Genomic DNA, 19,003 nt, shown 5'->3' on the forward strand with positions numbered 1-19,003 from the left:
TAGTGTGTATTGATGATTCATAAGAAGTGCCTTGTGGGAGTCTGGTGTGGTGGCACACGCCTTTCATCTCAGCACTCAAGAGACAAGTAGGCAGATCTCTCTGAGTTCAAGGCCAGCCTGGTCTACATAGTGAGTTACAGGCCAACAAGGTTACATAGTGAGGCCCTGTCTCAAAAAAAAGGAAATGTATTGTGGGAGGGTAAATTCATGTCTTGTTAGACCTACTCTGCTCTATTAAAGTGGACAGATACATAAAACAGGAAAGCATTAGAATAATAAAGTACAAGTAAAATATAAATATCTAACTGGACAAGAGCTAAACCAGGAAGTGATGAGTCAGTCTGAAGCTTTTTAAACAGGGAATGAAGGCCAGCAGTGTTATACAGACAAAACTACTTCATTCTAGATAAGTGGTCTGGGGTTGCCCTATTGATTGAAACCAACATAAGCAATGAGAACCATTAGTTAGTTAAAAGCCAGGATTTGCATGAAATCTTCCCTGCCAGTTCCTATGCTTACACTTCGTTGCTAGCTGAAGACGAAGGGAGATGAACATACAGTGAACAGTACGTCTGCTCATTGGGCTGTGTTATCCAGATTAACACTGCCACACAGCCTTGAAGCACTTTTAAAGACCTAGTTATTGCCTGGAACCTGAGCAATATTTTTGAACATGCTCTCACTATACTCATCAGTTGGACTGAGGCTTGCCTAGGCTGACCTCTAACTTGTTATTTTCTTGTCTGAGTTTTCTGAGTGCTGGGATTGCAAATATGAACCACCACCATAATAAATAATTTTAGAACCAATAGAAGGTAGGCACAGTGGCACGTGCTTATAATCCCAGTACTTAAGAAGCTGAGGCAAGAGGGGCCAGCCTTAGCTACATATCCAGTTTGAAGCTATTCTGGGCTACCTGAGACCCTGTGTCAAGGGAGGACTCAGGAGAGAAAAACAGTAAGGAAGTAGAGTAGGTGAGAACATTAAAAAAAAAAAAACAGTCTTCTACTTAAATATATAAACCTAGATTTCAAAATACATTCTCTTCCTAGGACTTGTGATTATTACAAATGAGACATTTTCTGTCATCAAGTTGCTATTTTTAAAGTAGTCTGTTTCTTCTCTGGTGGCTTTTAAGGGAATTTCACTTTGCTTTATGTCTTCTGGATTTTCATTTTCTTCTTGGGTACCAAATTACGCTCTCAACTAGTAAATTATTTCAGCTCTGCATTTTCATAGGTCTTATAATTTAAAGACAGATTAATGAATTGGTTGGTTTTTTAATCTATATTCTGCTGACAAGATAGATTCTTAAATTCATACTGAAATATTGAAGTTATGGATTCATGTGCACACATGCACAAAAGAAAGCAGTTGTTGCCGAGCATAATACAAAAGCAAAGTCATATTTAAGGCAACAAGCACTAGATGTAGTGTTTAAGAAATTCATTTCAGAAATGACTTGGTCATGATTATGAAAAAGAAAATGTTGTCAAACAGGTAGGAAATTATGAACTCCCATCACCTAAAAACACAGCTTTGAAAAATAATACCTGATTTTAACATAATTACCAAAGAAAGCATAAATCAAACAAACAGAGAGTCTCAAGAGGTTCTCAGCTGCCTGTGGCTCCAACTTCAGCAGATCTGATGCCATCTTCGGCCTCCATAGGCTTTCCCTCTACACACATAATAACAGTTAAAAATGCAAAATAAAAGAAATAGAAACATACAGAACTAATTAAAACAATCTACATATTCATTGAAATCCATATAAAAACTCTAATAATGGGATTTAGGGGAGAAATGAAAAATCCCACCATAAAATTCATATGGAATCTCAAGGGACCCTTTCCAAACAGACAAAGCAATCTTGAAAAGAAAGTTGGGAGTCTCATATTCATTAATTTCAAAAAAAACTTACTACTTAAAGAAGCCATAAGATACCACAAATCAAGAAAGGAAGAATAGAAGATGGAAGGAAAGAAAAAAAAGGATTGTACAAGTTAATTATTAATCAATAAACAGCAAATGTATAGTAGAGAAAACTACAAATAACTAGAAAATTTCTAGAATGTTACCAGTGATTAAAGTTAACAAAAACAGTACTGGGACAAAGACACCGTGCAGCTCCCAAGAAAATGCACTGAGAAGGGGATAATGTCGTCCCTGTGTCTTCCCACCAACACTGCACGGTCTGAACCTAAGGAGGCAGGATCAAACACACCAAGGGAGAATGCTTTGCAGTAGAACTGGCCAGATCTTCAAGTCCAGAGTCATGAAATGCAAAGCCTGGTGAACTGCTCAAATTCTACCCACTGCAGAAACTTTGTGAAGTACAACATAAGATCCTGGGCTGAATTCAGGGCCTGAAAAAATATTTCATTTTGCTATGAAAAGACATTGTAGCAACTGGCAAATTATTGGTAAGAGGTATAGGCTAGACAATGAAACTGCATCAATGCCAAGTTGATTTTATAGTTTGGTAATGAAGGAATCAATCCAAAAATAGTAAAGGAACATCATGTATACAATTTACATGGAATCAATAGGAGGGCATGAAAATAAAATGTTAACATTTGGGGATAATGTGGACAGAGAATACAGTGAACTTTGTATGTAAAGTGTAGAAAGAAGTCCAACAGTGTGAACCTACATCTACATCACAAATTGAAAGTATTTGGAAAACTTAGCATAGTTCCTAAACATGTACATCATCTATTTATGTTATCTTGGTATGTATAATTGTGAGATGACAAATTACCCAGAAGGATGTACACAGATGATTTGTGGACCCTACATCTTTTTTTTTTTTTTTTTTTTTTTTTTTTTTTTTTTTTTTTTTTTTTTTGGTTTTTCGAGACAGGGTTTCTCTGTGTAGCTTTGCCCCTTTCCTGGAACTCACTTGGTAGCCCAGGCTGGCCTTGAACTCACAAAGATCCGCCTGCCTCTGCCTCCCGAGTGCTGGGATTAAAGGCGTGCACCACCACCGCCCGGCTGAATCCTACATCATTTTACACCAGGGACTCCAGCATCCTCAGACACAGAACCAAGCCCCCTCAGCTACCAAGGGACTGCTATATATGAGATTTGTTTGTACTATTTCTTGCAACTATTCTGTAATTCTGAAATTATTCAAAAGAAAAAAGTCTAAATATTAATCTCATTTAAATATGATAAGATGTTAAAATTAAATAAAGCCTACTGGTATGCACATCAAGTTTGGTTATTTTTTTTCTATAGTGGTCTATGTGCTTGAAATATTTCAAAGTGCATTTTAAAATAAATACATTACATATAAATATGTTTGCATATATAAGCCAAACAGGAGTAAGAAGACATCCATGGCATCATCCGGGCAACAAAAAATACAGAAAGGGAAAGAGTGCTTAACAATCTCAAGCAACATTGAATGACAGATTCTTAATGTAAAGTACCTTGTCTGCCCAAGCTTTGGTCACTCCAGCCATCTTCAATTTCCATGGTGTTCCTGGCTGTCTCCCAGCTCCAAGCACTGGTTCTCAGTTTCTGCCACACTACTCCAGCCTCTTTCTTGATCCATTCTACCTGTCAGGGTTCAAATGAAGTAGCATTCAGGAAAGGTCATTTTTCACTCTCAAATGCAAGTTGCGTCCCCTTCTTCTGCATGTCCCCAGGGCTCAGTGCTTTTCACAAAATTCAGCATCAATACTCTTTAATAATATCCTCTTCACTTTCCCACATCTTCACCACTAAAAAGTTCCTGAGGACTGGTTTCCAACTAAGATTCCATCAAACCTTGTGTCATGAGCACGTGCTGTTTAGTGTCTGGTGATCAACAATTTAAATACCAAGTGTTGGAGTTGAATGCTAAGCAACTGAGCACAGAATTCACAAACTTACCTTATAAGAAAATGTAGCCAGTGTTTGAATGTTGATCTTTTTGTCTGAGCATGGGTAAGAAAAAGGAGGGAGATAGCGCGACGTGACAAGGCCAGCAGCACTCGCTTTAAGCCTTAAACCTTCTTCAATACTTTCACAGCAGCCGCCCTCAGGCTACATGTATTTATACCATTCTTATTAGTTCTGAAAACGTCCCTCCCTTTAAATATTTCTACTGTAAATGATACTAGATCTTAGTGTAAGAGTCATTCTTGAGACCAACTTAAAAGCCACAGGCGAGCATGAAATGGGTTTGCCTGCGCGAGTGCAGAAACCCGCTAGGCCTCTGAGCGTCGCTGTTGACCACCTAAGGAGTAAAAGACAGCCAACCAATCCCACTGAAGGGCTGGCACAACACAAAGGGCTGGCGGTTTGTCCGCAGCTTCCGGTCAGAGGATGCAAGGAAATTCAACCCAGCCGCCCGTTAGTTCTCTCTCCTCGGTGACCTGGGACTGGTGAATATTGGTCGTCCCAGACCCTGGGGGATAAGGACTGGACTCCCTCACGGTGCTGGAGGCTGGTTCGGAGGAAACTCGGCTGCAGAGGGGCAATGGCGACGCTGCAGAAGCTGCCCCGGTGCAGAATGCTGGTCCTGCTGTGCGCCCTTTGGGCTGCCCTGTGGGAGGCCAGAGCTGGACAGATCCGCTACTCCGTGCCAGAGGAGATCGACAAGGGCTCCTTCGTGGGCAGCATCGCCAAGGACTTGGGGCTGGAGCCCCAGGCTCTGGCAGAACGCGGAGTCCGCATCGTCTCCAGAGGTAGGTCGCAGCTCTTTGCTCTGAACCCGCGAAGCGGCAGCTTGGTCACCGCAGGCAGGATAGACCGGGAAGAGCTTTGCGCCCAGAGCGCGCCCTGTCTGATGAATTTTAACCTCCTATTGGAAGATAAATTGACTATTTATTCCGTAGAGGTGGAGGTAACAGATGTTAATGACAATGCACCTCGCTTTGGAGTAGAGGAGCCGGAACTAAAAATCAGTGAAACGACTACACCAGGATTCAGGATTCCTCTTAAGAGTGCACATGATGCGGATGTGGGCGAGAACACCCTCCAGAAGTATGAACTCAACTCAAATGACCACTTCTCTCTGGATGTGCGAACTGGGGCTGATGGAAACAAGTACCCAGAGCTGGTGCTGGAGCGTGCCTTGGACCGCGAGGAAGAGGCAGTTCACCATCTTGTTCTTGTCGCCTTGGACGGGGGCAATCCAGTGCGATCCGGCACCTGCCGTATCCGCGTGAAGGTCCTGGACGTGAACGACAACGCTCCTGTTTTTACACAGCCCGAATACCGTGTAAACGTTCCTGAGAATATACCTGTAGGTACCCGGATACTCACAGTGACAGCCACTGACGCTGATGAGGGATACAACGCTCAAGTGACTTATTTTCAGGAGCAAGCCCCTGGAGAAACTGCAGATGTATTTGAGCTAAAGTCAACATCTGGCGATATAACAATCACAAAAAGTCTGGATTATGAGAACGCTAAATTCCACGAAATCGATATTGAAGCTCAGGATGGCCCAGGCCTTCTGACCAGGACGAAGGTTATTGTCACTGTTCTCGATGTCAATGACAATGCTCCGGAATTTTACATGACATCCGCCACTGCTTCTGTTCCTGAAGACTCTCCTCCGGGAACGGTAATAGCACTTTTCAATGTGCACGATAGGGATTCTGGGCAGAATGCCGTTGTCACGTGTTCACTTCCTGAGAGGATTCCTTTCAAGTTAGAACGCTCGGTGGACGATTACTACCGACTGGTTACAACCAGCGCCCTTGACAGGGAAGAGTTCTCCTTTTACAACATCACTCTAAGCGCTAAAGATGGAGGGAACCCATCTCTGTCCACAGATGCCCACCTTGTACTGCAGGTGGCAGATATCAACGACAACCCGCCCTCCTTTTCCCGGGGGTCCTACTCCGCCTACCTTTCTGAAAACAATCCCAGAGGCACCTCCATCTTCTCAGTGCTGGCCTATGACCCTGACAGTAATGACAATGCCCATGTAACCTACTCTTTAGCTGAAGACACCTTCCAAGGGGCACCCCTGTCCTCCTACATCTCCATCAACTCTGACACTGGAGTCCTCTATGCTCTCCGCTCCTTTGACTACGAGCAGTTCCAAGACTTGCAGCTGCGGGTGATAGCAGTGGACAGCGGGAACCCTCCACTGAGTAGCAATGTGTCCTTGAGCCTGTTCTTGCTGGACCAGAATGACAACATGCCTGAGATCCTTTATCCTGCCCTCCCCACAGACGGGTCCACTGGTGTGGAACTGGCTCCCCGATCTGCAGACCCTGGCTATCTGGTAACCAAAGTGGTGGCAGTAGACAAAGACTCAGGACAGAATGCCTGGCTGTCCTACCGCCTGCTCAAGGCCAGCGAGCCAGGGCTCTTCTCGGTGGGGCTGCACACGGGCGAGGTGCGCACTGCCCGGGCCCTGCTGGACAGAGATGCCCTCAAGCAGAGCCTGGTGGTGTCTGTTCAGGACCACGGCCAACCTCCTCTCTCCGCCACGGTCACACTCACCATAGCAATAGCTGACAACATCCCTGAAGTCCTGGCTGACCTGGGCAGCATCAGGACCCCTGCCAACTCTGATGATTCCGAACTTACACTCTACCTGGTGGTGGCGGTGGCTGTGGTCTCCTGTGTCTTCCTGGCCTTTGTCATTGTGCTGCTGGCGCTCAGGCTGCGGCGCTGGCATATGTCCCGAATGCTTCAGGCTTCAAGAGATGGATTAGGGGGCATCCCTGCCTCACACTTTGTGGGCGTGGATGGGGTACACGCTTTCCTGCAGACCTATTCCCATGAAGTCTCACTCACTGCAGACTCGGGGAAAAGCCACATCATCTTCCCTCAACCAAACTATGCAGATACTCTCATCAGCCAGGAGAGCTGTGAAAAAGCTGATTTCCTTTCAGCACCTCAGTCTCTACTTGATGATAAAAGAGAAGAAAGTCCTCAGGTAATTGTTTTGCAATATACTCACATTGTTTTGCTAAATTTTACCTATTTATTTAGTTGCCCCAGGTGTTTAATATGTGTGTTTTATACCCGTGTTTCCTTGAAGATATATTTAAGTTTAAGTGAATCCAGGTGAACTATTCCTAGGTAGTTTTTAGTGCTCATGGGCTATAAGGAAAGTTAAAAATCATTATGGAATGAACAAAAATCATGGATTAGTAGTTAATGGTAACATTTAGATCATCAAAAGAATACTGTTAGAAACTGGGCTGATTTCTTAACTTTTCCATCTGTGGGACAACCATTTCATGTACATGAATCAATGATTCTTTTTAAAAACAGAACCGTTAGGGCTGGTGATCAGTGGTACTGTACCTGCCTAGTATGCACTGGGCCTTGAGGTGGGTTCCCAACACGGCAATGTATGTATTATATAATGTGTGGGGGCTATATGCAATGCATACATGGGATTTTATATTAATTGAAGACTCTTCTTTAAAATGTAAGGTCTGCTTATATTTGGATCTGTGTGTGAATCATAAAACATCTTGGTTGATTCTTTCTCACTTGATCTTAATATTTCTCCTTCAGATTTTCAGAGAAGTTGCCCATTTTCCTTAATTTGCATACCCATACCTGTTTTTAATGAAGAAATTTTATCTGGGCATGGTGGCACACACCTCTAACCACTGTGCTTGGGAGGCAGAGACAGGCAGATTTCCGTGAGATCTAAGTCAGCCTTGTCTCCATAGCAAGCTCTGGGACAGCCAAGGCTACAAAGTGAGACCCTGTCTCAAAGACAAAAAAAAAAAATTACAGAAGCACACATTTTTCAGTGCTAGGGACCAAGCTCATGGCCTTGCATACCATAGGTAGGGCACTCTCACACCGACCTACATCTCGAGCCCAGGTGTCTTTGTGTATAAGTGCTGTATATGGAAACAAACCGAGGCCTCATTTTGTGCATGCCTTGCCAATGAGTCTCGCCTCCATCCCTAGGTTCCTTATGGAGTTTCCGTATGCCATGGTGTCTCTGCTTAGCTGCAAACAACAGTCTCTGGAGGTAGCTCCGTGCTCCTTTGGAGCTCATTGTGCTCTCGATGACAAATTGGTAAAGGAACAGAAAGCAGGTTTCTCTTCACCGAAACTTCATTTTTCTCATATCTGGAAATCATATTGACTTTTTGATCTTGAAAAATAATTCTTATCCTCGGTATACTTTGCTCACAGAAAAGATAGAAGGGATTCAAAAGCCATAGTATCATACAATTGCTGTTTTCTCCAAGTTTCCTATTCATCAAATGCCAAAAATGTTCCCATTCAAAAACACTTGGTTTTCCTTCTCCATTCCTCCTGTGTTGGTATTAGTGTGTTGATCATATACTTAATAACAATGGGTGTGCTAATAGTAAGAATCAGTTTGTTTTTATTTGGAAATATTGAGTACTAATTGAAACTCGTACTGGGTAATTTCACATCTCCTATGGTGTTTGGGGTCCTTCTTACGTCTAAGAGTGTCTGATAGAAAATTGGGGGCAGTGTATTCCATGTGTTTGTTAGTACAGCATAAGTCTCTATGAGATAAAATCCAAATTCACTTTGGAATAGTGTGTCATGATATCTTTACTTTTAAGTAAATAATAAAGTATGAACAGAAAAAATTAAAAACAGAGTTCCTTTTAAAGAGGTAGTAACTCCTAAGAATAAACACCTTATGGACATGTATGCAGTGCATCATGATTAAAATGACATTTTTTAAATTTCATTTCTATTTGTTTTGTTTTGAGACAAAACCTTACTGTGTAGCCCTAGCTGGCCTGTAACTCACTCTGTAGACCAGGCTGCCCTCAAACTCACAGAGATCCGCCCTCCTCTGCCTCTCGAGTTCCAGGATTAAAGGCGTGCGCCACCAGACCTCTGCACTTGGGCAAGGTGAATGTCTTCAGTAGCCTGAGGTCTGTAATTCCTCTCACACCCAAGCCTTTCCCCTGGCCCACTCTTCTCATGCTTCTCAATAAGGCCTTCTCTAAACTCCACAACCAGGTTGTAGACCTTCCCATCCTCCTCGGCCTCTCTCAGTGTGGTAGTTATTTCAGTGTATGATAAGTCCCAAGTGGTTTTCCACCCTTGTAAACTCTGACAGAACTGGTTGTGTCTATATATTCCACATTAAATCTTTAAAAAAAAAAAAAAAAAAAAAGTCTGACACCCAAATCATGTGTTTGATGAATCAGTTAAGTGGAAGTTATTAAAACTAATATGCCAGGGTATCAAATACCAACTTCAAGAATTATAATCCGTAAGTATGGCTGATGTTTCTGTGTAGGTATTAAACTGAACCTTTGGGAGACGGTAATCACACTTGAAGCAATATTGGTGGAGTTAAGGTTAGAGTGAGGCATCCCAAAGAAAGTTAACTTGAAGCCACATCCTTTAACAAATATCAGTTCAGTTATGTGAAATGAGTACTAGTCTTGCCTCCAATGAAAAGGACTGAAGAAGTTCAGAACAAAGGGTAACTTGGGTTTACCTGGGAGTGTGCAGTGAACGATTAGGCCTCTGGGTGTCGCTGTTGACCATACAAGAAGAAAAGGCGCCGCTGAAGCGCAGCCCACCATTTCCCTGCTGCAAAGAAACGCCAGGAAGAGTCTGAGAAGAGAGAAGCTGCTACCAAGCTCACCACATCGTCAGCCAGCTCTGTGGTGTGTGAATTAAGTCCATGAAAGACTTAACTCCTTGAGGGTGTAAGACTGGGACCCATCGTGGGAATTCATAGGGAAAAAAAAACAAGAAAGGAAATGATCCGCCTGGGACCAGGAACCGCCGGAGCCCTGGCTTTGCTGTGCGCGCTCCTGGGGACGCTGTGTGCGGCTGGCGTCAGGCAGATCCGCTACTCGGTGCCAGAGGAGCTGGACAAAGGCTCCTTCGTGGGCAACATCTCCAAGGACCTGGGGCTGGAGCCCCGCGAGCTGGCGGAGCGCGGGGTCCGCATCGTCTCCAGAGGTAGGTCGCAGCTTTTCTCTCTGAACCCGCGAAGCGGCAGCTTGGTCACTGCAGGCAGGATAGACCGGGAGGAGCTGTGCGCCCAGAGCGCGCCCTGCCTCGTGAGCTTTAACATCCTTGTGGAGGATAAGCTTAAAATATTTGAGGTAGAAGTCGAAATCAGCGATATTAATGATAATACACCTAGTTTTCCAACGGAGGAATTGGAAATAAAAATTGGTGAATTAACAGTTCCTGGAACTAAATTTCCACTTAAAACTGCGTTTGACCCAGATGTGGGCATGAACTCTCTGCAGAACTATAAGCTCAGCCCCAATGACTACTTCTCCTTGGCTGTGAACAGTGTCACCAATGACGCCAAGTACCCAGAGCTAGTGCTGGAGCGAGCCTTGGATCGTGAGAAAAAGGCAGTTCATCAGCTTGATCTCATTGCCTCTGACGGTGGAGACCCTGTCCACACCGGCAAGTTGTGCATCAAGGTGATAGTCTTGGATGCAAATGACAACCCGCCCGTGTTTACTAAGCCAGAGTACCATGTCAGTGTTCTGGAAAATGTGCCAGTAGGCACCCGACTGATCACAGTGAATGCCACTGATCCTGATGAGGGATTCAACGCTCAAGTGTCCTATATTCTAGATAAAATGCCTGGGAAAATTGCTCAGGTTTTCCATCTCAATTCAGTGACCGGAGATATATCAATATTAAAAAGTCTCGATTATGAGGATGCTGTGTTCTATGAAATCAAAATTGAAGCACAAGATGGACCAGGTCTTTTTTCAAGAGCCAAGATTCTTGTCACGGTTCTGGATGTGAATGACAATGCCCCAGAAGTTTCAGTCACTTCCCTCACGGGCTCAGTCCCAGAAGAAGCCCCTGCCGGAAGAGAAATTGCTCTTATCAATGTGCATGACCGAGATTCTGGCCAGAATGGGCACGTCACGGTTTTTGTCCAAGGAAATCTGCCTTTTACTCTAGAAAAATCAATAGACCAATACTACCGCTTAGTGACAGCCAAATCTCTGGATCGTGAACAGGTGTCTCAATACAATATCAGTCTAAGAGCCACCGATGGGGGGAACCCACCGCTGTCCACGGAAACTCATATCACTCTGCATGTGTCAGACATCAACGACAACCCTCCTACCTTCACACACACCTCCTATTCAGCCTATATTCCAGAAAACAATCCTAGGGGAGCCTCCATCTTCTCCGTTACAGCACTAGACCCAGACACGGACAAGAACGCACAAATCACGTACTCGTTGGCCGAGGACACGCTTCAGGGGGTGCCACTGTCATCCTACGTCTCCATCAACTCCAATACCGGTGTCCTGTATGCCCTTTGCTCCTTTGATTATGAGCAATTTAGAGACCTGCAGTTGCAGGTGACAGCTAGCGACAGCGGGAACCCTCCACTCAGCAGTAACACGACACTGAGTCTGTTTGTGCTGGACCAGAATGACAACATGCCTGAAATCCTTTACCCCGCCCTCCCAGTAGATGGCTCCACTGGTGTTGAGTTGGCGCCCCGCTCTGCAGATCCTGGATACCTCGTGACCAAAGTGGTGGCGGTGGACAAAGACTCAGGACAGAATGCCTGGCTGTCCTACCGCCTGCTCAAGGCCAGCGAGCCAGGGCTCTTCTCGGTGGGGCTGCACACGGGTGAAGTACGCACCGCGCGGGCCCTGCTGGACAGAGATGCCCTCAAGCAGAGTCTGGTGGTATCTGTGCAGGACCACGGCCAGCCCCCTCTCTCCGCCACGGTCACACTCACCGTAGCAGTGGCTGACAGCATTCCTGACATCCTGGGGGACCTGGAAAGCATCCACGCCCCTGCTAACCCCAAAGATTCAGACCTCACGCTCTACCTGGTGGTGGCGGTGGCTGTGGTCTCCTGTATCTTCCTGGCCTTTGTCATCGTGCTGCTGGCCCTCAGGCTGCGGCGCTGGCACTCATCGCGCCTGCTCCAGGCTTCAGGAAATGGATTGGCTGGCATACCAGCCTCTCACTTTGTGGGTCTGGATGGGGTGCAAGCTTTCCTGCAGACCTATTCCCAGGAAGTTTCCCTCACCTCAGGCTCTAGGAAGAGTCACCTGATCTTTCCACAACCCAACTATGCAGACACGCTCATCAGCCAGGAGAGCTGTGGGAAAAGCGAGCCTCTTATAACATCTCAAGATTTACTTGAAACCAAAGAAGGCCCCAACCTGCTTGAGGTGAGTTTATTTCTTTGAGTGTTATGAACATTCATGCCGGTGTGGTATAAAACCTTAAGACACATTTATTTGAGAAGTACAGCAACAATGAAATTGTACACTCTGTTTCCCCTACCTGTGTCCCACTTGCCTGTGAGGAAGTTGTACTTCCCGGCCTTGTTATGGCTGAGTGGGCCGAGGTAGCTAGTACATTGTATTGGCAGTAGCATGCCACTTCCGGAGGCAACTCTAAGAGCGATTGTGAGAATTCCAGCTCTCTCCCTTACCCTTTGAAATGATGGTCGCTCCTTCTACCTATGTCCTTGAGTAGCCACAAAGAGAGAAAAGCCTTGTAGTTGATCCAAAAGTGGCCCATACACCTGTGACAGATGGGTCTTTCACAATTTCATTCTCATGGTTCAATGGCTGGGGTAGAACCCATGATCTTGGCACATGTTGATCATCTGCTGGACTCCTGAGCTGTACCTCAGCCTGCCCTCTCACACTATGAACCCCAGTGGTTTGAACTTTGTCACTCCTGCCCACTGTCCTGTCCGGACTGACACAAACGAGTGGTGGGAAAGGATACATACAAAGTATTTTATGCTCTCAGAAAATCTTTTCTGAACCTTCCCAAGTCACACCAGTCTTTACATTATTTGTTTGTTTTGTTTTTCAAGATAGGGTTTCTCTATGTAATAGCTCTGACTGTCCTGGAACTCACTTTGTAGACCAGGCTGGGCTTGAACTCACAGAAATCCTCCTACTCTGCCTCCCCAGTGCTGAGATTGAAGGCGTGTGCTATCACCACCTGGCCAGTCTTTACATCTCAAGGACATAAAATCATAGAATAAGAAACGAAGGAAACTGATATAGCAGTATGCTTGTAGTTGCAGCTACCTGGAAACTATGGAGGTGGGATCACTCAAGCCTTGAGTTCAAGACCAACCTGGGCAACTTAGCAAAAGCTGTCTCAACAGGAAAAGCAGAGATTAGTCAGATGATTAAACCCTTGTGCCTAAAATGTATATGTTTCTGTTTGTGTTGATTTCATCTTTGTGTCTAAAGGTGGAAAGCTCATTCACTTAAACCATTATGAGTCATGAGCAGGCATTTATCACCCTTTAAGATTTTTTTTTAAACCTGGGATGTAGCTGTATTACTTTTGGATATTTATCCAAAGGATTTTAAGTCAACATATCACAGAGATACTTGCACATCAATGTTAATTGCAGAATTGTTCACAATGACTAAGTAACCTAGATGTCCATCAATAGAGTAATGAATAAAGAAAATGTGATATATATGTATACACAATGGAATTTCTCAGCCATAAAGAAAAATGAAGCTTTGTTATTTGCAGGAGATTGAATCCAACTGTAGATAATTAAGTTTCATTAATTAATATTAAGATAATTAAGTCAATCTCAGAATGACAAATACCATGTCTTCTCTCATTTGTGGATCCTAAGTTTTATAGAGATACATAAAATGGTGTGTGTGTGTGTGTGTGTGTGTGTGTGTGTGTGTGTGTGTGTATGGAGTAAAAGTAAAAGTGAAACTGCTAGGAAAAGTGGACTAGCAGGAGGGAAGTGGAGAGAAAAAGGAGGCTATGGGGTGGGGTACAGGCGCATATGCCCAGTGTACAATATATGTTTGTATAAAAGTGACCTGTGAAACCCAGTTTCACATACAATGAATATATGCCAACACAAAAATATTATTTCAAACTAGCAGGAAAATATTGCTCTGTTTCTGCAAGAGATCCCCCAGACCATCCATTACAACAGTGAAATGGGATTCCTGAGTGTGTTCTGGAACTTTCTCTGATCAAAGTTGTGGATCCGTTCTCAAATCTATGAAATTATTTTACTCCTGTAGCTACAAAAGAGGGTTATCCAAAAATGAAACAAAATGTATTTTATTGCATCTCAAAGGAACAAATTTTCCCCTAATATGTTAGAAAATATAACATTGAAATGTGTGAGTTGGGCTGGAGAGATGGCACAGGGGTTAAGAGCACAGACTGTTCTTCCAGAGGCCCTGAGTTCAATTCCCAGCAACCACATGGAGGCTCACAACCATCTGTAATAAGATCTGGTGCCCTCTTCTGACCTGTAGTCATACATGCTGTATACATAATAAATAAATAAATCTTTAAAAAAAGAAAGAAAGAAATGTGAGTCAACAGAGACTGAAGACAGTATCTGTAAGCATATAAAACTATATTTCATTCAAGATCCATATATATGATGGAATCTTGTGGAGAGGAATATAAAGGCAGGAAGTAGAGAAAAGAAGAAGAAAAAACTCTTATGAGAAATATAATGTTGCATTTTTACTGGAGATGGTTGAGCTCTTCAAAACAGTAAAATAAATCAGTGAGCTGATACCTTTCCATTAATTTTTGCTGCTGTAAGAAAATACTTGAGACTTGGAAATTTATCTTTAAAATAAAGATTTATTAATCTGGTTGTTGGGAGCTAAGAACTCCAAGAACATGGCATTCTCATCTGCTCGGCATCCACTTGGAGATTTTTCTTTCAGGGTCATCACATGTCAGGGAAATCACATATCAGGGACATCACATGACAAAACAAAGCAAGTGTCTCAGAGACTGCTATTTTTACAAAAAAAAAGCCACTTATATGATAATCCAGTAACCAATCATTGATTCACCAATAAAGGCAAAGCTCTCCTGTCTCAAGCATTTCCTAAAGATTCTGCCTCCAGACACCTTTATACCATGGATTGGGAGATTGGGGTTCTAACACGTGAAATTTAAGAGGGGCATTTAAGACATTGTCATCTGATTTGTTGGTACATTAGAAATAAAGGGATTTGCTTATTTGAGTTACCCAAATACAGGATCAAGTTCTAAAACTGAGTGCTTAGGAAGAGTAAGACTTCATGCTTCCAACCCAGACAACCTGAGTTCCATCCCTGGTACCTACATGATGGAAGGAGAAAACCAACTCCAGTATATTGTCCTCTGACCTCCACATGAGTGCACATGTGTATACACATACACCTAAACACAAAATAAATAAATATAATAAAGTGTAAATAATAACATCAACTGCTTAAAGACTGTCATTGTCTCACCAAGAGTCACTGGCAGTCAATAACGTTATTGATTAATGGTATTAAACTGGTTGAAGGTAAGAATTCAGTCTATAGAGTATTGCATATTTAGAAAGAATTTGTTTCATAAAAATAAACGTGGCTTACACAAGATTCACCATTATAAAAGCCCCAAACACTACGTTGGTACCTTTAATAGTCTATCAGGCTCCGTGTACTTAACTGAAAATAGTATGCTTTGCAAAGACTATCAGTGCATTAAAAAATCTCTGGCGACACCACTCCTCTCTTTTGCAAAGACTATCTCTGAAAAGTTTTGCTGAATTGATAAAATACACAGAGAAATTAAAATACCAAATAAAGAAGTTACTTCAGTAAACTTGCAGAAATGTAAAGATCAGAGCCCACTGATTAATGAGGGTAAAAATGCACTCACTTATTGGATACAACAGTCAGGCCTGAGTTTAGTAGTGCCATACAGTAAAGTAATTGGTAGCATTTTTCTCCAAAACTGGAAAAAGGAAAAAAGTACGTCTTGTGAAGTGGAAAATATGAATAAATAACGATGAAACATTCATGAAATGATAATAAACAAGAAAATAACAAAACTAAAGGAAAATGTGGATACCTGGTTCCTTCAAGCAAATTAAAAGTCCAAACAAGAGCTCTGGAGATACACAACTGCACGATACGCAGTTTTACAAGACAACCTCTAGGCGCCGCTGTTGACCAAAGAGAAGAGAAGGGTTCCCTGTTCCGCAGAGTCCAGCTGGGGCTTTGCCTGCTTTTTCTGCACCTATGAGAACGTACGTCCGGCTCCCGTGCACCCTTGAAGCGCCTGACAAATCCTGCCTTAAAATCACAAACATCTAGGGCACAGACTGTCTTCTTTAAAACCTCGAAAAGAAGCTTCCCTGCGAGCTCAGAACGGCAGAGCAACCCCAGAGGCGTTGAAACGATGGCAAATCAGGTACTGCTTCACTTTCTGATGCCTTTGTTCTGGGGCGCCATCTCCCAGCCTATCCTCTACTCCATTCCGGAGGAGCTGGCCAAGGGCTCTCTGGTGGGGAACCTCGCCCAGGATCTGGGGCTCAGTGTCCAGGAACTGCCAGCTCGAAACCTGAGAGTTAGTGCAGAGGATTATTTCAGCGTTAGTGCAGAGGGTGGGGATTTGTTGGTGAGTGGCAGGATAGACAGAGAGAAGATTTGCGGGAAGAAACCTGAGTGTGCACTAGAATTTGAATCGGTTACTGAAAACCCGATGAATATTTTCCACGTAATTGTTGCCATCCAAGATATTAATGATAATGCACCACATTTCTTTGGGAAAAGCATTGAATTGGAGATCTGTGAGTCTGCCTTACCAGGAGTAAAATTCCCTCTGGACTCTGCACGAGATGCAGACGTGGGAAGCAACTCACTGAAGATGTACACTATCAGCCCCAATCCACACTTCTCCTTGTCAACGAAGGAAAGTCCGGATGGAAGTAAATACCCAGAATTACTGCTGGAAAAACTTCTAGACAGGGAGCATCAGAGCTCCCATCACTTAATCCTGACCGCCATCGATGGCGGAGACCCACCCCTAAGCAGTACCACCCAGATCTGGATCAAAGTCACCGACGCCAATGATAATGCTCCAGTGTTCAGCCAGGACATTTACAAAGCTAGCCTCCGTGAAAACATGCCCCGGGGAACCTTCGTGCTGCAAGTGAGAGCCACAGATCAGGATGAGGGTGTTAATGGAGAGATCACCTATGCCTTCCTTAATGGCCCGGCAAGTACTAACCTCATCTTCAGTCTCAATCCAAATACTGGAGCTATCACAACTAACGGGACACTGGATTTTGAAGAAAAGAGCAGATACATGTTGGGTGTAGAAGCCAGGGACGGAGGGGTGCACACAGCTCACTGTAATGTTGAGATTGAAATTCTTGATGAGAATGACAACGCCCCAGAGGTGACATTCATGTCCTTTTCTAACCAAGTTCCGGAGGACTCAGCCCTTGGAACAGTAATAGCCCTCATTAAAGTTCGAGACAAGGATTCTGGACAAAATGGTCTGGTGGCATGCCGTATTCAGGAAGAACTTCCCTTCAAATTACAACCCACCTCCAAGAATTATTACAAGCTGGTGATAGACAGGGCCCTAAACCGGGAACAGACCTCAGAGTACAACATCACTATCACAGCTACCGACAGTGGCAAGCCATCCCTTTCATCCAAGACACGTGTGACTGTGCACATCTCAGACGTCAACGACAATGCACCGGTTTTCCACCAGGCCTCCTACCTGGTCCACGTGGCTGAGAACAACCCACCTGGAGCCTCCATCGCTCAAGTCAGCGCCTCTGATCCCGATTTGGGATCCAATGGTCACATCTCCTACTCCATCATAGCCAGCGACCTAGAGCCAAAGGCACTATCGTCTTTCGTTTCCGTGAACCAGGACAGCGGAGTGGTGTTCGCTCAGCGCGCCTTCGACCACGAGCAGCTGCGCTCCTTCCAGCTGACTCTGCAGGCGCGCGACCAGGGCTCGCCCGCGCTCAGCGCCAACGTGAGCATGCGCGTGCTGGTGGGCGACCGCAACGACAATGCGCCGCGCGTGCTGTACCCCGCGCTCGAGCCCGACGGTTCCGCGCTCTTCGACATGGTACCGCGTTCCGCCGAGCCCGGATACCTGGTCACTAAGGTGGTGGCTGTGGACGCAGACTCGGGACACAACGCCTGGCTGTCGTACCACGTGCTGCAGGCCAGCGATCCCGGGCTCTTCAGCCTGGGGCTGCGCACTGGCGAGGTGCGCACAGCGCGTGCCTTGGGCGACAGGGACGCTGCGCGGCAGCGCCTTCTGGTCGCTGTGCGGGACGGTGGACAGCCACCGCTCTCGGCTACAGCCACGCTTCACTTGATCTTTGCTGACAGCCTGCAGGAGGTCCTGCCAGACCTCAGTGATGACCCTCTGCCCTCTGACCCCCAGAGTGAGCTTCAGTTTTACCTGGTGGTGGCCTTGGCTCTGATCTCAGTACTCTTCCTTCTGGCGGTGATTCTGGCTATAGCCCTGCGCCTGCGCAGCTCCTCCAGCTCAGCTGCCTGGGGCTGCCTTCAGCCTGGTCTCAGCTGGAAGTCTCAACCTGTGGTTCCTCCCAACTGCAGCGAGGGGACATTGCCCTATTCTTATAATCTATGTGTTGCCTCGCATTCTACGACTACAGCAGGGTTTAATTTTCTCCACGTGGCACCAGAGGTTGCTCCCCCTCAGGATCTCCTGTGTGATGATCCTTCTGTGGCTGTATGTGGCAATAATGAAGATCCCAAAATCTCGTACGACTCTTCTTCTCTTCAGGTAAGTTTCTGCCGAGCTACTTAAATATTATTTCTTGTATTTGCTTCTTGGTTGTGCACAAATTAATCAGTTTGGGTCTTTTTTCATAGTTTGGGGGCTATTTACTGAGAGAAGTGTTGTGGATACATAAAGATTAGTTCTTGGTTGCCCGGTCATCTTGGAAATGACCTGATTACCAGTTCCAGTCCTTACTATTGGTTGTTTCTGCGTAACTAGCAAATCTTGCTGCAGACTGTTTCCTATAGGTCAACATCCTTAATAACATTAGTTCCCTTTCTTACTTGATTTGTGAGGCTGCTTTTTTTTTAAATATAATCTTTAACTTTTCATAAGCATATTGTTATTTCTTTCTGCCTAAATTAAAGTTTATGGTCATCTTCACCAATTACCTTTTCTCACTTGAACAACTTTTCATTTCAACACATCTGTAAGTAAGTCTGTTAGCCCTTATTGTCTTACCACGGGTACCAAAGATTACCACATTTTG

At 44.5% G+C, this 19,003-nt stretch overlaps 1 protein-coding gene across 4 annotated transcripts in view; it reads left to right on the forward strand.

Moving 5' to 3' along the window:
- The window catches only part of LOC102907684 (protocadherin gamma-C4), a 200,658-nt gene that overhangs the window by 9,998 nt on the left and 171,657 nt on the right, over nucleotides 1-19,003 (forward strand). Inside the window, exon 1 of one of the 4 annotated variants that reach the window (XM_042264440.2) lies at nucleotides 2,864-6,892. The exons of 1 other annotated variant lie outside the window; for it this stretch is intronic. In XM_042264440.2, the coding sequence (XP_042120374.2) occupies nucleotides 4,472-6,892 (2,421 nt within the window). In that variant the 5' untranslated portion in view covers nucleotides 2,864-4,471. Of the gene's footprint in view, nucleotides 1-2,863; nucleotides 6,893-9,129; nucleotides 12,111-14,249; nucleotides 18,517-19,003 lie in introns of those variants that run through there. 2 more of the 4 variants (XM_042264441.2, XM_042264447.2) reach the window with 2 other exon arrangements.

Source organism: Peromyscus maniculatus, chromosome 19 (genome assembly GCF_049852395.1).
Source record: "Peromyscus maniculatus bairdii isolate BWxNUB_F1_BW_parent chromosome 19, HU_Pman_BW_mat_3.1, whole genome shotgun sequence".
Taxonomy (NCBI): domain Eukaryota; kingdom Metazoa; phylum Chordata; class Mammalia; order Rodentia; family Cricetidae; genus Peromyscus; species Peromyscus maniculatus.